General features: G+C 43.6%; 1 protein-coding gene across 3 annotated transcripts in view; it reads left to right on the forward strand.

Moving 5' to 3' along the window:
• The window catches only part of LOC306936659 (zinc finger CCCH domain-containing protein 7B-like), a 33,967-nt gene that overhangs the window by 7,147 nt on the left and 3,234 nt on the right, over positions 1–23,586 (forward strand). For 2 of the 3 annotated variants that reach the window (XR_013791517.1, XM_079520244.1), the window contains exons 11-23: positions 100–180; positions 654–715; positions 1,273–1,366; positions 6,171–6,329; positions 8,100–8,302; positions 8,686–8,789; positions 9,666–9,838; positions 11,300–11,388; positions 13,625–13,851; positions 14,266–14,371; positions 19,086–19,194; positions 20,173–20,315; positions 21,400–21,569. Coding sequence is in view for 2 of the 3 variants with exons in the window: in XM_079520244.1 (XP_079376370.1) it covers positions 100–180; positions 654–715; positions 1,273–1,366; positions 6,171–6,329; positions 8,100–8,302; positions 8,686–8,789; positions 9,666–9,838; positions 11,300–11,388; positions 13,625–13,851; positions 14,266–14,371; positions 19,086–19,194; positions 20,173–20,315; positions 21,400–21,569 (1,720 nt within the window). In the remaining variant the exon portion in view is untranslated. The remainder of the gene's footprint in view (positions 1–99; positions 181–653; positions 716–1,272; positions 1,367–6,170; positions 6,330–8,099; positions 8,303–8,685; positions 8,790–9,665; positions 9,839–11,299; positions 11,389–13,624; positions 13,852–14,265; positions 14,372–19,085; positions 19,195–20,172; positions 20,316–21,399; positions 21,570–23,586) is intronic. The other variant, XM_079520245.1, reaches the window with a different exon arrangement.

A 23,586-nucleotide genomic window follows, 5' to 3' on the forward strand; every position in this document is an offset into this window, starting at 1 on the left:
CCTGTTTTCAACCCCACCTGCTCCCAAAGATCTCACCACACTAAGTCTATTGTGTTTTAACTTTTTACAGTGAGTCCTAATCCATCTCTCTGTCTTTAGACACCTCCAGAGATGCCTATGCCGGTCATTTGCCCACCATGGATGAAACTCTTGCTCAGCATTCGCAGCCAAAACGCCAAGGTCAATGTCATTGGTTGATTAGTTGAATCTGCCTGTCTCTTTGATTGGTTTCACAAACTACGTTGTTTTGAAAATCCAGAGATTAACCCATTTTGGGCGGGAACCCCTTTTGGTGTTAGCATTATGTTATGCTTTAGCTATTGAAAAATAGCAGATCTACAAGCTCATAGCGCGCCACCGAGTGGCGCGCTACAAGCTTGTAGGTCTGCTATTTTTGAAAAATCGAAGAACCACTGACATAGAAACATAGCTTTTTCAGAAAACTGTCAGGATGTAGAAGACATTTTTAGAATCTGATCTCAGGTCAAAATGGGTTCAAATAGAACTAGGCCTGTTTTGGAATGCAGAGGGTATATAAACATAATGCACAATATCATTCAAAACATAAATGAGTAACTGACATTTGTTTTATTGTAAACGTATTGTCCCCATAACGTGTACACGGTGCTTAACTGCTACGTTTGTCCTCTCAGGCAGCAGGTCCTCTTACACTGCAGTTGAACTTCCTCCTCGCTTTGCCAAGCTCAACCAAAAAGTAAGCTTTATCCTCATCCAGTGTTGATTTCGTCGACTAAAACTAAGACGAAAAATGTCCGTTGACTAGCCTTTTCCACTGACGAAAACTAAATGCAAACTAAATAAAAACTAAGCCATGATGACTAAAACTAAGACTAAATACACTGACAATTTCGTCAACAAATAAAAACTAGTCTAAAATGTTATGGAGGGACTAGTGGACAAGAGAGCCAGTTTTATGCTAGGTTGCATGCTGAAAATAGCAGATCTACAAGCTCACGACGTGTCGTGAGCTTGTAGATCTGCTATTTTCAGCATGCAACCAGTGTCAAATCTGCCATTACAACGATATCAAGGCTTGTCGAAACACATTTTAGTCTACTAAATCAACTGAAGATTTAAGTCGACTAAAACCTTATGATATTTAGTCGACTAAGACTGGACTAACTAGAACATTCCAGGTGAGTAAAATGTGACTAAAACTAAAATCGAAAATTAGCTGCCAAAAACAACACTGTCCTCAGTGTGTTAATGACGGGTTTGTTTATATTACTAATGTTTAACTCTAATCTGTAGAAGAAGCAGAACGGCCTCGTGAGAAGTGCCTTCAACCCCCTGGGCTCCACCCACGACTTCATGCCCGCCTGCTCCACCTGTTTCCCCCAGCAAGGTATGCTACGCTCCCTGTTAACCCATTCTGGGCGGGAACCCCTGTTGGTGTTTTAAGCATTATGTTCTACTTTAGCTATTGAAAAATAGCAGATCTACAAGCTCGTAGCGCGCCACTAGGTCTGCTATTTCTGAAAAACCGTGAAAATGTGATTCAAATCTTTGAATACATATTATTTCAGAGCGAACATTTTTAACTAAAATATTGGCTTCTGGGGGGTCCATGGAACAACATATTTTCAGATGGGGGTCGGCGGCCAATTACAGATAATTCTGGGGGTCTTTGACATGAAAAAGGTTGAGCACCACTTACCACATTACTTACGTACTTACTTACATAGAAACAGATTTTTCAGAAAAATGTTAGGATTTAGAAGCCTTTTTTTTAAATCGACGTCAGGTCTAAATGGGTTAAGTTTACTGAATTGAATATACCATACAAGGCGGCCAGCCTACACGGGAACGATGCAAGTTGGAAATGCATGCCCCACCCAGTTATGCAATACCTGTTGTTAGGCCTGTCACAATTATTACTTGTTGTGTAGTGTTGATATTGACAGTAAAATTTGTCATAGTCTTTGGATTGAAACTTCATTTAGTTTCGGTCATATTTGTAGGCATCTGAAATGTTTTTAGATTAAATCTCATAATATTTTAGTCGACTAAATCTACAGTTGATTTAGTAGAGTAAAATGTTACACTTGGTTGCATGCTGAAAAAACTAAATAAATAACTAGGAAAAGTGCCCCTCAGGGAACAGGTCTCCACCAGGATAGGAGCGTTTATAGAAAAATCACACCTGTGTGAAGTAAGTGGTGCAACTCCGTGTGGGGGTCCCCGGAGGGGGGGGGGATCCAGACCCACAGGAACGCACCCAGGGTGCCGGCCCGATTCCGGCGAGCCGCCCCGTGTCCGAAACGGTTGAGAAATGACAGAGTTACCGTGTGGGGGTCCCTCTACTGTACCCTCTACTGTACTGTACTGTCACTGTACTATACTGGCACACCCAAAATCACCATATATACAGTTAATATGTGTTTGTGTGTGTGTGTTAGGTTGCGCACAGGTGGTGAAAAACAACCATGCTGTTTTCGTGCTCAGACGCACCCACCCAGCCAGCCACCCACCCACCCACACACATAGTCATTTAAGGAAGTGGTTGCACCACTTAAAAAATGTCAAGTGGCCTTTCTTCCTCAGCCTAGTTGGAATGTGCGTGCACAGTTTCACAGCAATCGGACGCTGCGTTCATGTTTTGCGGCATTTTGTACAAAACGGGCCATACACTCCTGAAGATTTGGAAGAGAATCTTAGCCAATCAGGATGGTGTATGAGAAACCAAACGGACCGTCTTGTTCACGTGACTATAGAGCGTCGCAGTCCCGCCCCCTCGAGAGACCCGGAAAAGAAATCGCCGTTCATTATTCTCATAGACATTTCGTAAAGTATTTATTTAAAGACGGTTACGCCGCGGACAAAGCCAACTCGAGTCGTGACAACTCATGACAACACAAACAATATTTTGGACCAAACAAATAATTAGAAAGAAGAAAAACAACAAAAAAAGTGTTGTAACCTGCCGTTTTTTTCTTCTTTCTAATTATTTGTTTGGTCCAAAATATTGTTTGTGTTGTCATGAGTTGTCACGACTCGAGTTGGCTTTGTCCGCGGCGTAACCGTCTTTAAATAAATACTTTACGAAATGTCTATGAGAATAATGAACGGCGATTTCTTTTCCGGGTCTCTCGAGGGGGCGGGACTGCGACGCTCTATAGAGACATGTGGACAAAATCTGAAGGAGTAATTTAATAAATAATGTTTTACATAAGTTGGCCTCCTGGTGGCACTATAGAGAGCAGATGTGAAAAATGCAGGGCAAAGGTTTTTCCTTGGCATCTAGGGAGTGTGCAACACAGATCGGTGCAGTTATAGGTAAAACACCAATTGGCCAGTAAGAGCGCCACCATGAGGCTGATTTGAACATTTTCAAGTGGCATGTCTTCCTTGGCCTAGTGGGAATGTGTGAGCAGAAGTTCACGGAAATCACACGATGTGTTCTAGATTTGCGGCATTTTGTTCAAAATGGAGCACTCCTGCGAACTTTGGAAGCCAATCTTAGCCAATGAGGATGGAGTATGAAAATTCTGAAAGACCCATTTTAGTTGAACCCATTTTGGGCAGGAACCCCTTTTGGTGTTTTAAGCAATATGTTATACTTTAGCTATTGAAAAATAGCAGATCTACAAGCTCATAGCGCGGCACCGAGTGCCGCGCTATGAACTTGTAGGTCTGCTATTTTTGAAAAATAGTGAAAATGTGCCTCAAATCTTTGAATATATATTCTTTCAGAGTTTCAGTTTTTAACTCAAATCTTTGCTTCTGGAGGGTCCCTGGAACAACATATTTTCAGATGGGGGTCGGCGGCATATTACATATAATTTTTGGGGTCCTTGACATGAAATATTTAGCACCACTGATATAGAAACATGGGGTTTTCAGAAAACTGTCAGGATGTAGAAGACATTTTTAGAATCTGATCTCAGGTCAAAATGGGTTAATGGTTATGGAGAGACTGTGTACCAATTTGCTTGGTACAAAATGTGTAGGTGTACTGTCAAAAAATGTGTTTTGCAATAGTCGGCCTCCTGTATGGTGGCGCTACAATAGGCCCATAGCAGAGGTTCAGCTCTGGCATCCAGGGTGTGTGTAGAGTTGGGCTATAATAGGCCCTTAGCAGAGGTTCAGCTCTGGCATCCAGGGTGGGTGTAGAGTTGGGCTATAATAGGCCCTTAGCAGAGGTTCAGCTCTGGCATCCAGGGTGTGTGTAGAGTTGGGCTATAATAGGCCCATAGCAGAGGTTCAGCTCTGGCATCCAGGGTGTGTGTAGAGTTGGGCTATAATAGGCCCTTAGCAGAGGTTCAGCTCTGGCATCCAGGGTGTGTGTAGAGTTGGGCTATAATAGGCCCTTAGCAGAGGTTCAGCTCTGGCATCCAGGGTGTGTGTAGAGTTGGGCTATAATAGGCCCATAGCAGAGGTTCAGCTCTGGCATCCAGGGTGTGTGTAGAGTTGGGCTATAATAGGCCCATAGCAGAGGTTCAGCTCTGGCATCCAGGGTGTGTGTAGAGTTGGGCTATAATAGGCCCATAGCAGAGGTTCAGCTCTGGCATCCAGGGTGTGTGTAGAGTTGGGCTATAATAGGCCCATAGCAGAGGTTCAGCTCTGGCATCCAGGGTGTGTGTAGAGTTGGGCTATAATAGGCCCATAGCAGAGGTTCAGCTCTGGCATCCAGGGTGTGTGTAGAGTTGGGCTATAATAGGCCCATAGCAGAGGTTCAGCTCTGGCATCCAGGGTGTGTGTAGAGTTGGGCTATAATAGGCCCATAGCAGAGGTTCAGCTCTGGCATCCAGGGTGTGTGTAGAGTTGGGCTATAATAGGCCCTTAGCAGAGGTTCAGCTCTGGCATCCAGGGTGTGTGTAGAGTTGGGCTATAATAGGCCCTTAGCAGAGGTTCAGCTCTGGCATCCAGGGTGTGTGTAGAGTTGGGCTATAATAGGCCCATAGCAGAGGTTCAGCTCTGGCATCCAGGGTGTGTGTAGAGTTGGGCTATAATAGGCCCATAGCAGAGGTTCAGCTCTGGCATCCAGGGTGTGTGTAGAGTTGGGCTATAATAGGCCCTTAGCAGAGGTTCAGCTCTGGCATCCAGGGTGTGTGTAGAGTTGGGCTATAATAGGCCCATAGCAGAGGTTCAGCTCTGGCATCCAGGGTGTGTGTAGAGTTGGGCTGCGAGCAAGCCAAGTAGCCAACAGTGCCAGAGATTATCTGTCCACAGACGGACACACGGAGTGCAAAACGTACTCTCTCCCCATGCCTTCTGCCTGGTGGAGACAATAATATACCTGTATTTTCAGCATGCAACCAACCAAGCATAAAATGACTTGTCTTTTAGTTCTACTGGATCTCTTCTCCACTAGTCCCTCCATAAGAATTTAGTCTAGTTTTTATTTGTTGACGAAATTGTCAGTATATTTAGTCATCATAGTTTTTTTTTATTTTGTTCTCCTCAGGGGAAATAAGGTAGTCGACGAAGATTTTTCATCATAGTTTTAGCCGACATAATCACGCCCAGCCAATAATGATACACCTTGGAAGGATTCAAAGTCAAAGTCGTACGATTGTCACACACGTTACCGCAGTGAAATTTGTTCTGCGCATTTGACCCATCTCTTGGAGCAGTGAGCTGCAGCCGTGCCGCGCTCGGGTAGTAGATTTGCCTCCCCCCCCCCCCCCCCAGGCATTGGGTCCCATTTTTACAGTCTTTGGTATGACTTGTTTACTGAATTTCCCTCTGCAGGATCAATAACCCATTTTGGGCGGGAACCCCTTTTGGTGTTTTAAGCATTATGTTGTACTTTAGCTATTGCAAAATAGCAGATCTACAAGCTCATAGCGAGGCACCGAGTGCCGCGCTATGAGCTTGTAGGCCTACTATTTTTGAAAAATCGTGAAAATGTGGCCCAAATGTTTGAATATTATTTCAGAGCGAACGTTTTTAACTCAAATCTTTGCTTCTGGGTGGGTCCCTGGAACAACATATTTTCAGATGGGGGTCGGCGGTCTATTACATATATTTGTGGGGGTCCTCGACATGAAAATGTTTGAGAACCACTGATATAGAAACATGAGTTTTTCAGAAAACTGTCAGGATTTAGAAGACATTTGTAGAATCGATCTCAGGTCTAAATGGGATAAAGTGTAACATCTTATGTCACCCCCCCCTCCCCCCTGCCCCTTTCTCTTTTTTTCCAGGTAAAGGAATATATAGTTTTGTTCACAAGACCGGCCTCGTCCACACTTGTAAACAGGACATTCTGCTGTGCAGGAAGAAGGCCGGTCTTGGTTTGGAGTGGACCAGGATACGAACGGTTCCTGCCAGGGTCCATGGTGGGCCCTTTATGCTTTGTAAGGGTAAGGATGCTAAAAAGAAAACAGGCGGCTGAGTGATTTAGATGCAGAAGTGGCGAAGAGCACACACTCCTAACCTAAAAAAGAACAGGTGCTGAACAGAGGATTCACATGCATCATGTTATATCATTGACCTACTGTAAGTAGTAAGTAGCCTTGCAGAGCCATGAGGCCCATAGGAGCCTATCTCCTGTTTCTGTAGCGTGAGGCAGCTTGATGTACAAGTACACCCCCTGGACATGACGCTAGTATGTCGCAGGGACTTACCCCCCAATCCAACCCTTGATGCTGAGTGTCAAGCAGGGAGGCACTGGGTCCCATTTTTAGAGTCTTTGGTATGACCCGGCCGGGGATTGAACCCCGGCCTCCTAGTCTCAGGGCGGACACTCTAACCACAAGGCCACTGAGCTGACCTACTGTATATGGAGTTATATCCACAAGGATTAGGATGATTACAAATGCTTATGTCCGTATCAGAACGACTGAACAGTTGAAAAACTATAGTTTAACTTGCATAGTGATGCGTTACTTTACCTGGGTTACACATTCTGGATAGTTTTACTTAATAATAATCCCGTTTAATGTTTCAGTAGCGCACGCGTGAAAATAAATACAGCTTATAGTGATGGTGCTGCATGCTCGACGCTTATTGAAGAGATAAAAGGCCAAGGATTTGTCAGTGATGTCTCTGTCATACAATATAGTTTTTGTAGACTCAACGTTTCTCCTCTGTTTAGGAGAGCCTGGTGATGCGAGGTTATAGAGTAGACTCAACGACGTTTCTCCTTTGTTTAGGAAAGCCTGGTGATGCGAGGTTATAGAGTAGACTCAACGTTTCTCCTCTGTTTAGGAAGGCCTGTTGATGCGAGGTTATAGAGTAGACTCAACGTTTCTCCTCTGTTTAGGAGAGCCTGGTGATGCGAGGTTGTAGAGTAGACTCAACGTTTCTCCTCTGTTTAGGAAAGCTTGGTGATGCGAGGTTGTAGAGTAGACTCAACGTTGTCTGTGCATAACCCCAACACTGACTGCAGTACATACATTTGTCATATATATATATATATATATATATGTATATATATATATATATATATATATATATATATATATATATAGATTATGCACATCCAACCACCAAAGGCTAGTATAGCAATTGACGGAGATTGGAAAACATATACAGTAGCAGTGACGAATGCCAGATAATGATTTGTCATATAATATGCCGCGGTGGAACCACTCAGGGTTCGCCTATTTTTTACAGAATAATCGCCTATTTGTGACATGCCAGCGCCACTGCCCAATGTGTTAACCCATTTTGGGCGGGAACCCCTTTTGGTGTTAGCATTATGTTATGCTTTAGCTATTGAAAAATAGCAGATCTACAAGCTCATAGCGCGCCACCGAGTGGCGCGCTATGAACTTGTAGGTCTGCTATTTTTGAAAAATCGAAGAACGACTGACATAGAAACATAGCTTTTTCAGAAAACTGTCAGGATGTAGAAGACATTTTTAGAATCTGATCTCAGGTCAAAATGTGTTAATTGCAGTCCTGGCGGAGCCTGATGGCCATAGTATTTAGCGAGATTAGCTGCAGACAGACAAACGCAGAGAGACGGGGCGAATTCAAGGTTCTCCGGCGTGCCTTTAGCCGGGCATAGAGAATAAAATAAATATTCTGTGTCTGACCCCAGCCATGAGGTAACATATAGTATCAATATATAAGAATTATCCACTCCCTGTATATGTCTGACAGTTGCGTTACTTCTTATTGTCCAGAGCTGATGCTGTCAGGAGATGTGGGCACGTGCAAGTTTGGAGAGAACTGCACCTTCGCTTACAACCAGCTGGAGATAGACGTGTGGACGGCAGAAAGGAATGGAACCATGGTCAGATCCATGCTGTTTGGAACGCAGGACGTCGCTCACGTTGTCACGCAGCTCATACAAGAACACAAAGGAATGTTCATGCTCCTCTGTCAGGTTAGTCGCTCCGTCTGTAGACAGTCTCTCACACGCACCAGAGTAATGTAGTAAGAGAGTGGTGACACGCTTTGATCTCGCCGCAAAGCGGGTGCCTATGAGCGATAGTTCCAAACATTGCTCCTATGGCTGGAACTATTCCATTGAGATAGAATGAGCACTTCCGCATTCCATTGTTACGTTATGAGTCAACGGGAGTGTCATTACTCTCTTTTATACTACTCTGACACGCACACACACACAAACACACACACGCACACACACACACACACGCACACACACACACACACACACACAAAACAAGCATGCAAATGGGAGTATACAAAATGTTGTTTGTATCCTTTTCTCGCTCCCCTCCATATATTTCTGTTTCTTTCCTCCAGGAGTGCTTTGACGCCAAACCCACGCGGATCATCAGTAGACCCTGCACGGATGACCCCACCATCTGCTCCAACCCGCAGGGCGGCCACATCTTTGATACCAATAAGTGAGTTGGTTATTAAAGGGACATTATATTGACCATGGAGACAATTCTCCTTTCCGTCTGTTTCGGCTAATGCCGTGTTCTTACAATTCCATTGATGCATTTCATACCCTAACCTAACCCATTCTATACGGGAACCCCTTTTGGTGTTTATAGCATTATGTTATACTTTAGCTATTGAAAAATAGCAGACCTACAAGCTCATAGCGCGGCACCGAGTGCCGTGCTACGAGCTTGTAGGTCTGCTATTTTTGAAAAATCTTGAAAATGTGTTGCAAATCTTTGGATATATATTCTTTCAGAGCGAACGTTTTTAACTCAAATCTTTGCTTCTGAGAGGTTCTTGGAATAACATATTTTCAGATGGGGGTCGGTGGCCAATTACATATAATCTTTGGGGTCCTTGACATGAAATATTGAGCACCACTGATATAGAAATTTCAGAAAACTGTCAGGATTTAGAAGATTTTTTTAAAATTTTGACGTCAGGCCTAAATGGCTAATATGCTTTATTCCAGTCAAGTTGGCTAGTATTTAGCTGTAAACACAGGAAACAAGGTACAGCTAAAACCAGGAGGACGTAATGGCTGTTCACATTCACCAGAGTAAACATTTTAGCACAACGTAGGCTGCATTTCAGGGACGAAGACAGTTTAATGGCTGCTAATGGAACAATACGTCTAATTTATGCTCCGCTCACAAAGCTCACGTGTTGTGAAGCTTGTGTGTCGGCTATTATTAATTTAGCTATGCTAAATGACTACTCAAGATTTGACATGGTATGGTTAAGGTAGGGGAGACAGAACTTTGCTTATGGCCCCAGGAAGGCTAACCACACACAGTCAGACACACACAAACTGTCCTTTCTATCATCCTCAGGTGTTTGGTATTTGCAATGTCCAACATTGAGAGCTACAGCAAGATCCGTCCACTAATTCAGAAGTGCCTTTTGGAGCTGTGCCGCCATGCGACCCGTTGCCACTACGCGGACAACTGCCATTATGCCCATTCCGTCATTGAGCTCCAGACCTGGAAGGTGGAGAAAGACACGGGTAAAGTCAAAGTCATACGATTTGTCACACACGTTAACGCAGTGAAATTTGTTCTCCGCATTTGACCCATCTGAGCTGCAGCCGTGCTGCGCTCGGGAATCATTTGATTGGTAGATTTGACCCCCCAATCCAACCCTTTAACCCATTATTTTGGTGTTGGCATTATGTTATACTTTAGCTATTGAAAAATAGTGGCGCGCTACGAGCTTGTAGGTCTGCTATTTTTGAAAAATCGAAGGACGACTGACATAGAAACATAGCTTTTTCAGAAAACTGTCATGATGTAGAAGACATTTTTTAGAATCTGATCTCAGGTCAAAATGGGTTAATGCTGACTTTGCTGAGCAGGGAGGCATTGGGTCCCATACAGTCTTTGGTATGACCCGGCCCGGGGATCGAACCCCAACCTCCCAGTTTCAGGGCGGACACTATAACCACAAGGCCACTGTCTGGCAGACGCATACCTCCTGAATACAGTAGAGATATGGTTTGCAGTAGTGCTGCCAACGAATATTCTAATGAATGTAAAAAATAAATGAATAATCAAATGTATTAAATTAAGATTTGAATTTAAAAAATAACTACAATTGCTGTGTGAGTTCTGGCGAGATACTTATGAATCATTAATTTGATCTCACAAGACTCGGAGCACATTTCTCAGCACCAACCGCAGCCCATACAGGACCGGACCATATAGATGAAGAAAGAGAAAGTTTTACAGCATATTAGGCTGCAATATTCATATCATATTCATATCAAAATCATATACATTCGAAATCATTCGAAATTCGTTCGAATCATGTGGTGTTATAAGGGGGAGGCGTCATTAGGCGTCCTGTGGCACTGAGTGAGTTTTAAAAGTAATATTCGAATGTCATTTTTGGCCAATTCTGGCAGCACTAGTTTACACTACAGTGCATTTGTCTGGATGTTTATGAAATGAGGATCGGGAGATGGAGAGGATACATTTTTTTTAAAGGGTGATTTCCCTGCATTTCATTGCAGATCTACAAGCTCATAGAGCTTGTAGGTCTGCTATTTTTGAAAAATCGAAGAACCACTGACATAGAAACATAGCTTTTTCAGAAAACTGTCAGGATGTAGAAGACATTTTTAGAATCTGATCTCAGGTCAAAATGGGTTATGGTATGGTTATGGTAAAATGGTAATTGCATCCATTCTGCAATGATGCAAAAGATTGAGAGGACATATGGATCAATCCATTACAATGGGTTACCTGTGTCCATTTATGGCAGTGTTTATGTTCGTAAATATTAATTGAAACGTATTTTGGTTTAATGTGATAACGTGATAGCGTTCACCTACAGCATTCTTAGTCAAATCCAGCAGGTGGCAGCAGACTCTCATAATTTCTCCTGGGGTTCACGGTCACACTGAAGTCTGTCTGTCTTTCTGTCTCTGTTTGTCTGTGTATGTATTTCTGTCTGTCTATATCTATAGGTATCACACCTGAGGAAATTGAGGAGAAATCTAGAAAATATCATCAGGAACAGCAACGGAATGCAGCAAAGGAACAGAAAGTGCAGAAAGTAAGATGAGCCTTGCACTCTTCCATTATATATATTATCCCATTAGGCCTGACGTCGAAATAAATAAATAGTCTTCTGAAAGAATATTATATTCAAAGATTTGTGCCACATTTTCACGATTTTTCAAAAATAGCAGACCTACATGCTCATAGCGCGCCACTCGGTGGCGCGCTATGAGCTTGTAGATCTGCTATTTTTCAATAGCTAAAGTATATTTTACAGCATATAGCTGCTGTATCTGACATGGTCATTGACTTCCATCTTGTGACCGTGTCTTTCTCTTTCTTTATTTGTGTCCGTCTGTTTAACCAAATATTGTTTAAAATAATTTAGCTTAAAGATGGGGTGCCATAGTTTTGTGCTTTTTTCTGTTTTGTATGTGACTATGGAGTTAGTATTTCTCTAATAGACCCCCAGGTGTGGTTATAATATGCAAATATGTCTTCCCTGTGTATTTTTGGTTTCTTCTGAAAGGCCACATAAAAACATAATTTTAAAACTTTCTCATACCTTTTTGGAAAATAAATCTAACCATAATACCTGATGATCATGTTTTAGAGGGGGGGGGGGAATCACGTCACTCAGTCTTTAAAATTCCCTATTAATAGCTGTCATTAATGACAGCTGTTTTATTTTATATACAGAACCAAACAAAGTTTGTGCGATCAGAAAATGTGGTGGAGGAGAAATTGAAGAGAAGCATCGACTGGTTTGATGTAGAAAGGTGCACAAATCTTAGACGTTACACCCCTGAAATATCAATTCGGTCTTGTGACCGCGTCAAATGCGGCAAAATAATGCATTCCATGCATTGTTTTGGACTCCATGTCCATACATTTCTGCCGTATAAATGGGCAATGCAAAAGGGGCTTCTGTTACTCTACTGTAGTCTTTGTTTGTTTTCACAACCATTACATTTCTTCCTCTACTTTGCCGATCAAACTTTTGGTGGGATATTCTATTATTTTCATGTAACTAGGCCTGTACGTGCCCGTCGCAGTCGGCCACCGGCCTACTTGGGAACGATGCAACTTGGGAACCTAATGATATACGTTGTCATAGCACCTGTTTTAACTGTCAGCTGGTGTCCCACATGGAGATCTGTGTGTGTGTGTGTGTGTGTGTGTGTGTGTGTGTGTGTGTGTGTGTGTGTGTGTGTGTGTGTGTGTGTGTGTGTGTGTGTGTGTGTGTGTGTGTGTGTGTGTGTGTGTGTGTGTGTGTGTGTGTGTGTGTGTGTGTGTGTGTGTGTGTGTGTGTGTGTGTGTGTGTGTGTGTGTGTGAAGACTGCAAACTGGCAGAGCCTGATTGGTTGAGCCTCAATTGGCTGAGGCAGAGGATGGAAATTGCACAGGTGAAAGGAGTTGGCCTCATTAGGCCCACTGGCAGAGCCTGGCCCAGGTGAAAGGAGTTTAGCCTGGCGCGGCCAGACTCATAGCGAGGATTCACTGACGTTTCCTCCCCGGGAAACGTCAGTGAATCCTCGCTATGAGTCTGGCCGCGCCAGGTTAAAAGGAGTTGGCCTCATTAGGCCCACTGGCAGAGCCTGACCAGAGCCTTTTGTGGTGGTTCTGGAGAACCGTGGGTCCGACCGACTCGATAGCTGGCACTGCACTCCCTGTGGGGGTGTGGAACGCGTGTGTCGAATGTGAAGTCGGTGGGTCAAACGGTTGTCGAGTTACGTGCATTACAACCGTACACACACACGCGTACGTACGCACGCACGCACGCACGCACGAGACGTGGCGCATTTATAGTAGGATATTTCAAGGCTAGTAAGTAAGTTTGGGTGTAGTGCATAGTAAGTTAAAGTTGATGTGTTTTTAAGCTTTGTTTTTTATAAACGTGAAATGTATCCCATGTCCATTTGCACAAAGACATTGAACTGTGGGTGTATATTATTTCCTTCTAATAATGTGAAGGATAAACCCACACATTCAATTCAATCTTTAGTTCAGACCCAGAGAGATCCATATATATCCATATTCGCAATTACAATTAAACACAATACAATAACAAAGGAAAACAAAACGAAGATGCCACACCAAAACTGTAATACACTGTACATCTAAACGTTAATGACAGTATGTAGGTAGGAAATGTGAATTTCCAGAATATACACAGTGTGTAATATGCTTTATGCACGAGTGGAACAATACTTAATCGGTGCTAAAATATAGATACAGTTGAAAGATCATTCAAATGAAAATGTACAACTACTGTACTTGGCTTATGTTAGGATCCCAAAGCCCCCTCCTCTGTTGGGGCTGCTGTGGGAGGAGGAGGAGGAGGAGGAGGAGGAGGAGCAGGAGCAGGAGCTGTCAGCCGAACCAAAGGAGTGGGAGGAGACAAGAGCCTGAGCCCCAACCTGAGAATGAAGTTTGCATGTGCTACGTGCTGGCGCGACGGCCTCGTCAGTGAGCCCAACAAAGCCCTTACATACTGCACAGCCAAGGCCAGTCACAGGTAAGCAAGACCTCCATCCAGGCAATGTAATTTATTTTGTGCAGTGGATGATGGGAACATGGATTATTTCCATGTTTTGAATACTTTGCCTGTGATGTAATTCTGTTTGGGCCATTCGGTCTAATAAAACATGTTTACATTATTGAACTTGAGAACTTGAGTATGGGAAGGCATTGCGGACTCCCCATTGGCTTAATTAAAGGACAGCCAATCCGACTAGCGCAGCGTCAGTCGCTGCGCTAAATTCAGTATTTAGACCAACTTGCTCCACAACCTGGTAAAAAAAACTGAGCCGTTGTGGAAAAAACAATATTAATGATATATGATCATTGATAATGTAGCCAAATTGGAGAATAAAACCAAATGAGTCAAATTAATTTTCATTTTCTGTCCATCCCTTTTGTCTGTCTTCAGTTGGATCAAGGAGCGCCGAGTGCTGCTGGTGAAGTCCTTGGACCGGAACAAGTGGATTTCATGTCGATCGCTGCCTCACGCCAAAAACCACCCGCTGCAGTATGAGGTGGGTTCTTCAGTTCTTTTAGCTGCAGTATGAGGTGGGTTCTTCAGTTCCTTTAGCTGCAGTATGAGGTGGGTTCTTCAGTTCTTTTAGCTGCAGTATGAGGTGGGTTCTTCAGTTCTTTTAGCTGCAGTATGAGGTGGGTTCTTCAGTTCTTTTAGCTGCAGTATGAGGTGGGTTCTTCAGTTCTTTTAGCTGCAGTATGAGGTGGGTTCTTCGGTTCTTTTAGCTGCAGTATGAGGTGGGTTCTTCGGTTCTTTTAGCTGCAGTATGAGGTGGGTTCCTCAGTTCTTTTAGCTGCAGTATGAGGTGGGTTCTTCAGTTCTTTTAGCTGCAGTATGAGGTGGGTTCTTCAGTTCTTTTAGCTGCAGTATGAGGTGGGTTCTTCAGTTCTTTTAGCTGCAGTATGAGGTGGGTTCTTCAGTTCCTTTAGCTGCAGTATGAGGTGGGTTCTTCAGTTCTTTTAGCTGCAGTATGAGGTGGGTTCTTCAGTTCTTTTAGCTGCAGTATGAGGTGGGTTCTTCAGTTCTTTTAGCTGCAGTATGAGGTGGGTTCTTCAGTATGAGGTGGGTTCTTCAGTTCTTTTAGCTGCAGTATGAGGTGCGTTATTCAGTTCTTTTAGCTGCAGTATGAGGTGGGTTCTTCAGTTCTTTTAGCTGCAGTATGAGGTGGGTTCTTCAGTTCTTATAGCTGCAGTATGAGGTGGGTTCTTCAGTTCTTTTAGCTGCAGTATGAGGTGGGTTCTTCAGTTCCTTTAGCTGCAGTATGAGGTGGGTTCTTCAGTTCTTTTAGCTGCAGTATGAGGTGGGTTCTTCAGTTCTTTTAGCTGCAGTATGAGGTGGGTTCTTCAGTTCTTTTAGCTGCAGTATGAGGTGGGTTCTTCAGTTCTTTTAGCTGCAGTATGAGGTGGGTTCTTCAGTTCTTTTAGCTGCAGTATGAGGTGGGTTCTTCAGTTCTTTTAGCTGCAGTATGAGGTGGGTTCTTCAGTTCTTTTAGCTGCAGTATGAGGTGGGTTCTTCAGTTCTTTTAGCTGCAGTATGAGGTGGGTTCTTCACTTCTTTTAGCTGCAGTATGAGGTGGGTTCTTCAGTTCTTTTAGCTGCAGTATGAGGTGCGTTATTCAGTTATTTTAGCTGCAGTATGAGGTGGGTTCTTCAGTATGAGGTGGGTTCTTCAGTTCTTTTAGCTGCAGTATGAGGTGGGTTCTTCAGTTCTTTTAGCTGCAGTATGAGGTGGGTTCTTCAGTTATTTTAGCTGCAGTATGAGGTGGGTTCTTCAGTTCTTTTAGCTGCAGTATGAGGTGCGTTATTCAGTTCTTTTAGCTGCAGTATGAGGTGGGTTCTTCAGTTCCTTTAGCTGCAGTATGAGGTGGGTTCTTCAGTTCTTTTAGCTGCAGTATGAGGTGGGTTCTTCGGTTCTTTTAGCTGCAGTATGAGGTGGGTTCTTCAGTTCCTTTAGCTGCAGTATGAGGTGGGTTCTTCAGGTCTTTTAGCTGCAGTATGAGGTGGGTTCTTCAGTTCTTTTAGCTGCAGTATGAGGTGGGTTCTTCAGTTCTTTTAGCTGCAGTATGAGGTGGGTTCTTCAGTTCCTTTAGCTGCAGTATGAGGTGGGTTCTTCAGGTCTTTTAGCTGCAGTATGAGGTGGGTTCTTCAGTTCTTTTAGCTGCAGTATGAGGTGGGTTCTTCAGTTCTTTTAGCTGCAGTATGAGGTGGGTTCTTCAGTTCTTTTAGCTGCAGTATGAGGTGGGTTCTTCAGTTCTTTTAGCTGCAGTATGAGGTGGGTTCTTCAGTTCTTTTAGCTGCAGTATGAGGTGGGTTCTTCAGTTCTTTTAGCTGCAGTATGAGGTGGGTTCTTCAGTTCTTTTAGCTGCAGTATGAGGTGGGTTCTTCAGTTCTTTTAGCTGCAGTATGAGGTGGGTTCTTCAGTTCTTTTAGCTGCAGTATGAGGTGGGTTCTTCAGTTCTTTTAGCTGCAGTATGAGGTGGGTTCTTCAGTTCTTTTAGCTGCAGTATGAGGTGGGTTCTTCAGTTCTTTTAGCTGCAGTATGAGGTGGGTTCCTCAGTTCTTTTAGCTGCAGTATGAGGTGGGTTCTTCAGTTCCTTTAGCTGCAGTATGAGGTGGGTTCTTCAGTTCTTTTAGCTGCAGTATGAGGTGGGTTCTTCAGTTCTTTTAGCTGCAGTATGAGGTGGGTTCTTCAGTTCTTTTAGCTGCAGTATGAGGTGGGTTCTTCAGTTCTTTTAGCTGCAGTATGAGGTGGGTTCTTCAGTTCTTTTAGCTGCAGTATGAGGTGGGTTCTTCACTTCTTTTAGCTGCAGTATGAGGTGGGTTCTTCAGTTCTTTTAGCTGCAGTATGAGGTGGGTTCTTCAGTTCTTTTAGCTGCAGTATGAGGTGCGTTATTCAGTTCTTTTAGCTGCAGTATGAGGTGGGTTCTTCAGTTCTTTTAGCTGCAGTATGAGGTGGGTTCTTCAGTTCTTTTAGCTGCAGTATGAGGTGCGTTATTCAGTTCTTTTAGCTGCAGTATGAGGTGGGTTCTTCAGTTCTTTTAGCTGCCATGTGACAGTTTTTACTCAGTATATTATTGCAGAAATGTGCATCAATCACACAATTGTGATTATTTTATTGATAATTTGATAGTTCAGCATGTTATAGGACGGCTGTGGCTCAAGAGGTAGAGCAGGTCGTCCAATGATCCGTGGGTCGGAGGTTCGAATCCCGGCTCCTCCTGTCGAAGTGCCCTTGGGCAACCCTACATTGCCTCCAATGAGTCGGTCGGTGCTAGCTCACCACCATTGGTGTGTGAATTTGGGAAGTGAGGACGCTGGCGTCGACTGCTCACCGCTTCACCTCCCACTGTATCATGAATGAATGAACCATTGTGAAATGCTCTGAGCACTTGGAAAAGCGCTTTAAAAACATTATCATTATTTTGAACGTTGCCTCCTTCTCTGCCCCTGGCTCTCTTCACTGTTCGTTTCTAATAACTGCTATGAATGATGTCATGAAAAATAATCCTAAAAGCAAATGCTTCCATGTTGTGTTGCTACATCATGTATTTCTTCCTGCTTGTTCTGTGGGGAGCACGAGACCATGACCTCTGCCCTTAGGCCTGTTACTGGAGACCACCGAGTGGCGCGCTACGAGCTTGTAGGTCTGCTATTTTTGAAAAATCGTAAAAATGCGGCACAGATCTTTGAATATATATTCTTTCAGAGCGAACGTCTTTTTTATTTCGACGTCAGGCCTAAATGGGTTAATGTCAGTGCAGTATGAAAATGAACTTGCAGTCACTTGAAATTAGCTTGAGATGGATAATCCAACACAGAACTTGTTTTTTGTTGTTGTTGCATGGAAAATGTTTTACGAATTCAATTCAAGTGGCCATGTCTTCCTCATGGTGAATATTAGCCAGAGCCCAGAGATTGGTTTATCATGTGAATTCCAAAATCTTTCAAAATACCTGCTTTTTAAAAGTGTTCTGCGGTGTAAGTACACGTGAGATTAACGCTAATCTGGCTAAAACATGCACAAAACTATAGAATAACAAGACGGATCCTAATAACGGCGTGGCCTGCCTCCCCGTCCAATCTGCAGCTATCGATAGTTCATGTCAATATGTGTGCCGTTTGTAAGCACATTGCAGCTTTCAGTGGGGTATTGGTAAGCTCCACTATACACTACAGGCTGTATGCGTGTGTGCATGTCAACTAATGTGGTGATGGAAGGTCCATGCCTCACTTGGCCAAATGCAAATAGTGATCTTCACGAACACTTCAACTATTAGAACAAATGTACTTCACTAGAACAAGGTTGTTGTAACTTGTAAGTAACTACAATTGAACATTCACGCTCTTAATGAGCTTCACATTTACTTCACTGTGCATTTTTACACAGTTCAGGCTTTCGTGGCCAGAGGTGGCTCTGTTTCGTGATGCATGTTGCGCCATGAGCTGTGAATTGGTCTACTTTTGAGGGGACAGACATACATAGACACTAGCCTGGAACTCACCTATGCTTTCTATGGCATAGGCAGCTCCCGGCAGGATCCGCCGGGAGAATCTAGACGCAGCTACTGGACATGAGACTAATTAATTAGAGCGACAGAGAGAGAGAGAGAGAGGAGGAGTGTGTGTGTGTGTGTGTGTACGTGTGTGCGTCAATTTAACAAAGGTGCAGACGATCAGAAATCAGCAGAGAGTGATCGACGTTTGCGCTACTCTATGCCAAATTGAAGTGGACTAGGACCCAGACTTTTCTTTTCTCCCTGGAAATAAAAACGTCTGGGTTTCCGAGGCTACATAGACACAAACATAACTGTTCTAGGATTACTCAACCTTTTAGCCATGCAAAGGAGTTAACAAAGCACGCACATCCGAGTGATAAGACCGAAGGCCTTCAGCCATGGCATAAATCCAGTATGCAGAGATTAAAATAGGGTGCATTTTGCATCCCAAAACGCATATATTTTTAGGGACGCAATCAAACAACGACCTCTGCATCCACGGGATGCACTACTGTACTGTTTTTTTTATTCTATGAAATGGGAGTTAAATGCTGCAATTACTACAGTAAAAATGGCAAAATATGACACGTCGTTGAAGTGGGACTCATAAAATGTCCCTGGGACTCCTCTAAAAGACCATCCCTGCATCCCGGGACTCATCATTGAAAACCTATTTACATCACTGAGTATGTTCCTTAAGCATAATTTGTCCTTGCAGATGTGTGTCCAGATTGTGAGTCAGAAGAAGTGCAACTACATCGGGAACTGTACTTATGCACACAGCCCGGAAGAGAAAGAGATGTGGATGTTCATGAAGAACAACGATGGTGAGTTAACAACACCGCTGTCAACACCAGATGTCTTAACCCATTTTGGGCGGGAACCCCTTTTGGTGTTAGCATTATGTTATGCTTTAGCTATTGAAAAATAGCAGACCTACAAGCTCGTAGCGCGCCACCGAGTGGCGCGCTACGAGCTTGTAGGTCTGCTATTTTTGAAAAACCGAAGAACCACTGACATAGAAACATAGCTTTTTCCGAAAACTGTCGGGATGTAGAAAACATTTTTAGAATCTGATCTCGGGTCAAAATGGGTTAATAGCGATTATTAGCCATTACACAACTGCACGGATTCCCTAAATCACATGAAAGAAGTGATATTACACTGCTTGATGTAATTGACTGAGTTGTATAGTCGTATTAACAATCATAATCCTACATGGTTTATTCTTGTTGCTGGATGTAGATTTAACAATCACAATTTAACGAAAAGACAAAGGCAGTAGGTGACAGTTTTATATTTTATATTTGGTGACACCAAATATATGACCAGGAATTAAAGTGGGATCCTTATGTGCTTTGGCGAAGGTGTTATGTTGTTATGTTCACTGTGTACACTTTTGCTTTAGACAGCTGTGTTTTGATGCCAGTACAATCTGTACAGCTGTGTTTTGATGCCAGTACAGTCTGCACCATCGCATGCTGCCATTAACCCATTCAGGCCTGACGTCGAAATTTTAAAAAAAAAGTTTTCTAAATCATGACAATTTTCGGAAAGATTTGAGGCACATTTTAACGATTTTTCAAAAATAGCAGACCTACAAGTTCATAGCGCGCCACTCGGTGGCGCGCTATGAGCTTGTAGATCTGCTATTTTTCAATAGCTAAATTATAACAATGTTTAAAACACCAAAAGGGGTTCCCGCCCCAAAATGGGTTAATGGTTAATGTGGTTAAACGCTAACGTGACATGGATGCGTTCCAGGTCTCAATGGATTAATCATTCATTAACATCTGTCACTGCAGCTAGAGACTTACAGCAGATGTATGAGATGTGGCTCTCCGTGGCAAGCCACAACCGCCAGTCAGACGAGGCCATGCCCACCCAGACCGTTGTAGTAAGCGAGGAGAAGAACATTGCCATGCCAACAGACTATGCTGCACCATTGGTGGGTAGATCACATTTCATGTAATGGCCAGTGTATCACAACCACACATGTTTTGCCTCAACATTTGTTATTTCTTCAATATTATTGCGAACGCCAGTGAGCCTTTACTATGAGACCTAGCAGAATATGTCTGTCTGTGTGTGTCACGCTGTAACACCACCCGCCCACCACCAGAGGGCGCAGCTGTATCACACACAAAAACGCACACATGCAAGCACACACGCAAAAAAAAGAAAAAAAGAAATTATTAAAAAATTAAAAAAAGAAAAAATAATTGACAAGAAAGAGAACAAAAAAAATAATGTGTGTCAGACTGCCACAACAGCTGCGTTCGCTTCACGCGTCTTACTTGTAGATAAAGACTATCCTGGTAAACCATCTCGGTCACGCACATTCACATTATCATGTGTGTTCTGCAGACCGGTCTGGACCCAAGCGCTGGGTGGGTGTTCGCAGTAAAGCCAAAAAAAAGAGACAATCGGTGTCAATCACAGGGCCCTGAGCACATGATGCGTTGATTGGCTCTTGCACTTCTTTGGTTTCTGCAAAAATGCCCACCAAGGCAAACCTGTCAGTCGCAGGTTTGATTCCCGAGCCTGATGGCCTTTGCTGTTTGTCACTCCCCGTCACTCTGTCCCTGTTTCCTGTCATTCTATACTCTTACTATCCAATAAAGGCAGAAAAGCCCCAAATCTATCATTAATTCTTTATTATTATTCGTGTGACTGAAACATTTCAGCTTTATACATACAGTACATTATGCACGTCATCCTTTTATTGTGCAGCTTGTAATGACATCTTCATATTATATGTCTGTAATGTGGTTATTATTAACCCATTTTGGGCGGGAACCCCTTTTGGTGTTAGCATTATGTTATGCTTTAGCTATTGAAAAATAGCAGATCTACAAGCTCATAGCGCGCCACCGAGTGGCGCGCTACGAGCTTGTAGGTCTGCTAATTTTTGAAAAATCGAAGAACGACTGACATAGCTTTTTCAGAAAACTGTCAGGATGTAGAAGACATTTTTAGAATCTGATCTCGGGTCTAAAATGGGTTAATCTCATGATGTTTGATGCTTTCAGAGTGGATTCCACTGCCATCTGTGTGGAAGGAACAGCAACAGCGAGCGCCAGTGGCGACAACACATTTCCTCTGAGAAGCACAAGGACCGCGTTTTCAGCTGCGAGGGAGAAGACGAAGCCCTGAGCTGGAGCTACCGCTTCCCCGGCCCCGGCCTCGACATCTGTCCCAGGTAAGACCTTCATCTGGGCCTACAGTGTCCTGCTAGACTAGCATCTGTCCCAGGTAAGACCTTCATCTGGCCTACAGTGTCCTGCTAGACTAGCATCTGTCCCAGGTAAGACCTTCATCTGGCCTACAGTGTCCTGCTAGACTAGCATCTGTCCCAGGTAAGACCTTCATCTGGCCTACAGTGTCCTGCTAGACTAGCATCTGTCCCAGGTAAGACCTTCATCTGGGCCTACAGTGTCCTGCTAGACTAGCATCTGTCCCAGGTAAGACCTTCATCTGGGCCTACAGTGTCCTGCTAGACTAGCATCTGTCCCAGGTAAGACCTTCATCTGGGCCTACAGTGACCTGCTAGACTAGCATCTGTCCCAGGTAAGACCTTCATCTGTCCTACAGTGTCCTGCTAGACTAGCATCTGTCCCAGGTAAGACCTTCATCTAGACCTACAGTGTCCTGCTAGACTAGCATCTGTCCCAGGTAAGACCTTCATCTGGGCCTACAGTGTCCTGCTAGACTAGCATCTGTCCCAGGTAAGACCTTCATCTGGTCTACAGTGTCCTGCTAGACTAGCATCTGTCCCAGGTAAGACCTTCATCTGGGCCTACAGTGTCCTGCTAGACTAGCATCTGTCCCAGGTAAGACCTTCATCTGGCCTACAGTGTCCTGTTAGACTAGCATCTGTCCCAGGTAAGACCTTCATCTGGCCTACAGTGTCCTGCTAGACTACTAGTCTAGACTAGCATTGCTACCTGTCGGATAGAGGATTGAACCAGTTTTTTTCATATAGCTGGTGCAGAGCCATGCTTCTATTGCGTTACAGTCCTATGGGCTTGTATTAAACTGTAATCACGCTATATGCATTGATGGTTTTTAGAAGTAAACAAAGAATGAGAGAAGCTTAAACCCATTCTGGGCGGGAACCCCTTTTGGTGAAAAATAGAAGATCGTGCCGCGCCATGAGCTTGTAGATCTGCTATTTTAGAACAATCGCGATATATATATTCTTTCAGAGCGAGCGTTTTTAACTCAAATCGTTGCTTCTGGGGGGGTCCCTGGAACAACATATTTTCAGATGGGGGGGGTTGGGGGGGGGGGGGGGGGGGGTTGGCAGCCAAATGCATGTACGTATATTCTTGGGGGTCCTTGACGTGAAAATGTTTGAGAACAACTGACAGAGACATAAGGTTTTTCATAAAACTGTCAGGATTTAGAAGGCCTTTACAGAATCGTCCTCATGGTCTAAATCAGGGGTGCCCAAAAGGTAGATCGCGATCTACCATTAGACCACAAAGGCTGTGCAGGTAGATCGCATGACATGCCCCTAAAGAATATTTAAAAAATATATATTTTTTGCATCTGCCACTTGAATTAAAATTATTTTTAACCCATATCTAACCAATGACTAGTCTAAACTAAGTATGCACCCCCTCTCTAACCAATGACTAGTCTAAACTAAGTATGCACCCCCTCTCTAACCAATGACTAGTCTAAACTAAGTATGCACCCCCTCTCTAACCAATGACTAGTCTAAACTAAGTATGCACCCCCTCTCTAACCAATGACTAGTCTAAACTAAGTATGCACCCCCTCTCTAACCAATGACTAGTCTAAACTAAGTATGCACCCCCTCTCTAACCAATGACTAGTCTAAACTAAGTATGCACCCCCTCTCTAACCAATGACTAGTCTAAACTAAGTATGCACCCCCTCAAACCCATCTTATAGTTTCAAGAGCGTTGCTGTGCACAAATGTCGGTAGCATTACAAATTAAATACAAAAAACGCTACCTATTCCATGACTATTTTCAGCAATGGTATTCGGTGGGTAGATCTTGTTGAGCTGGTCATTTTTAAAGTAGCTCTCAAGTAAAAAAGGCGTGGGCACCCCTGGTCTAAATAAATGGGTTAAAGGCGTGGGCACCCCTAGTCTAAATAAATGGGTTAAAGGCGTGGGCACCCCTGGTCTAAATAAATGGGTTAAAGGCGTGGGCACCCCTGGTCTAAATAAATGGGTTAAAGGC

Source organism: Electrona antarctica, assembly GCF_951216825.1.
Source record: "Electrona antarctica genome assembly, chromosome: 14".
Taxonomy (NCBI): Eukaryota; Metazoa; Chordata; class Actinopteri; order Myctophiformes; family Myctophidae; genus Electrona; species Electrona antarctica.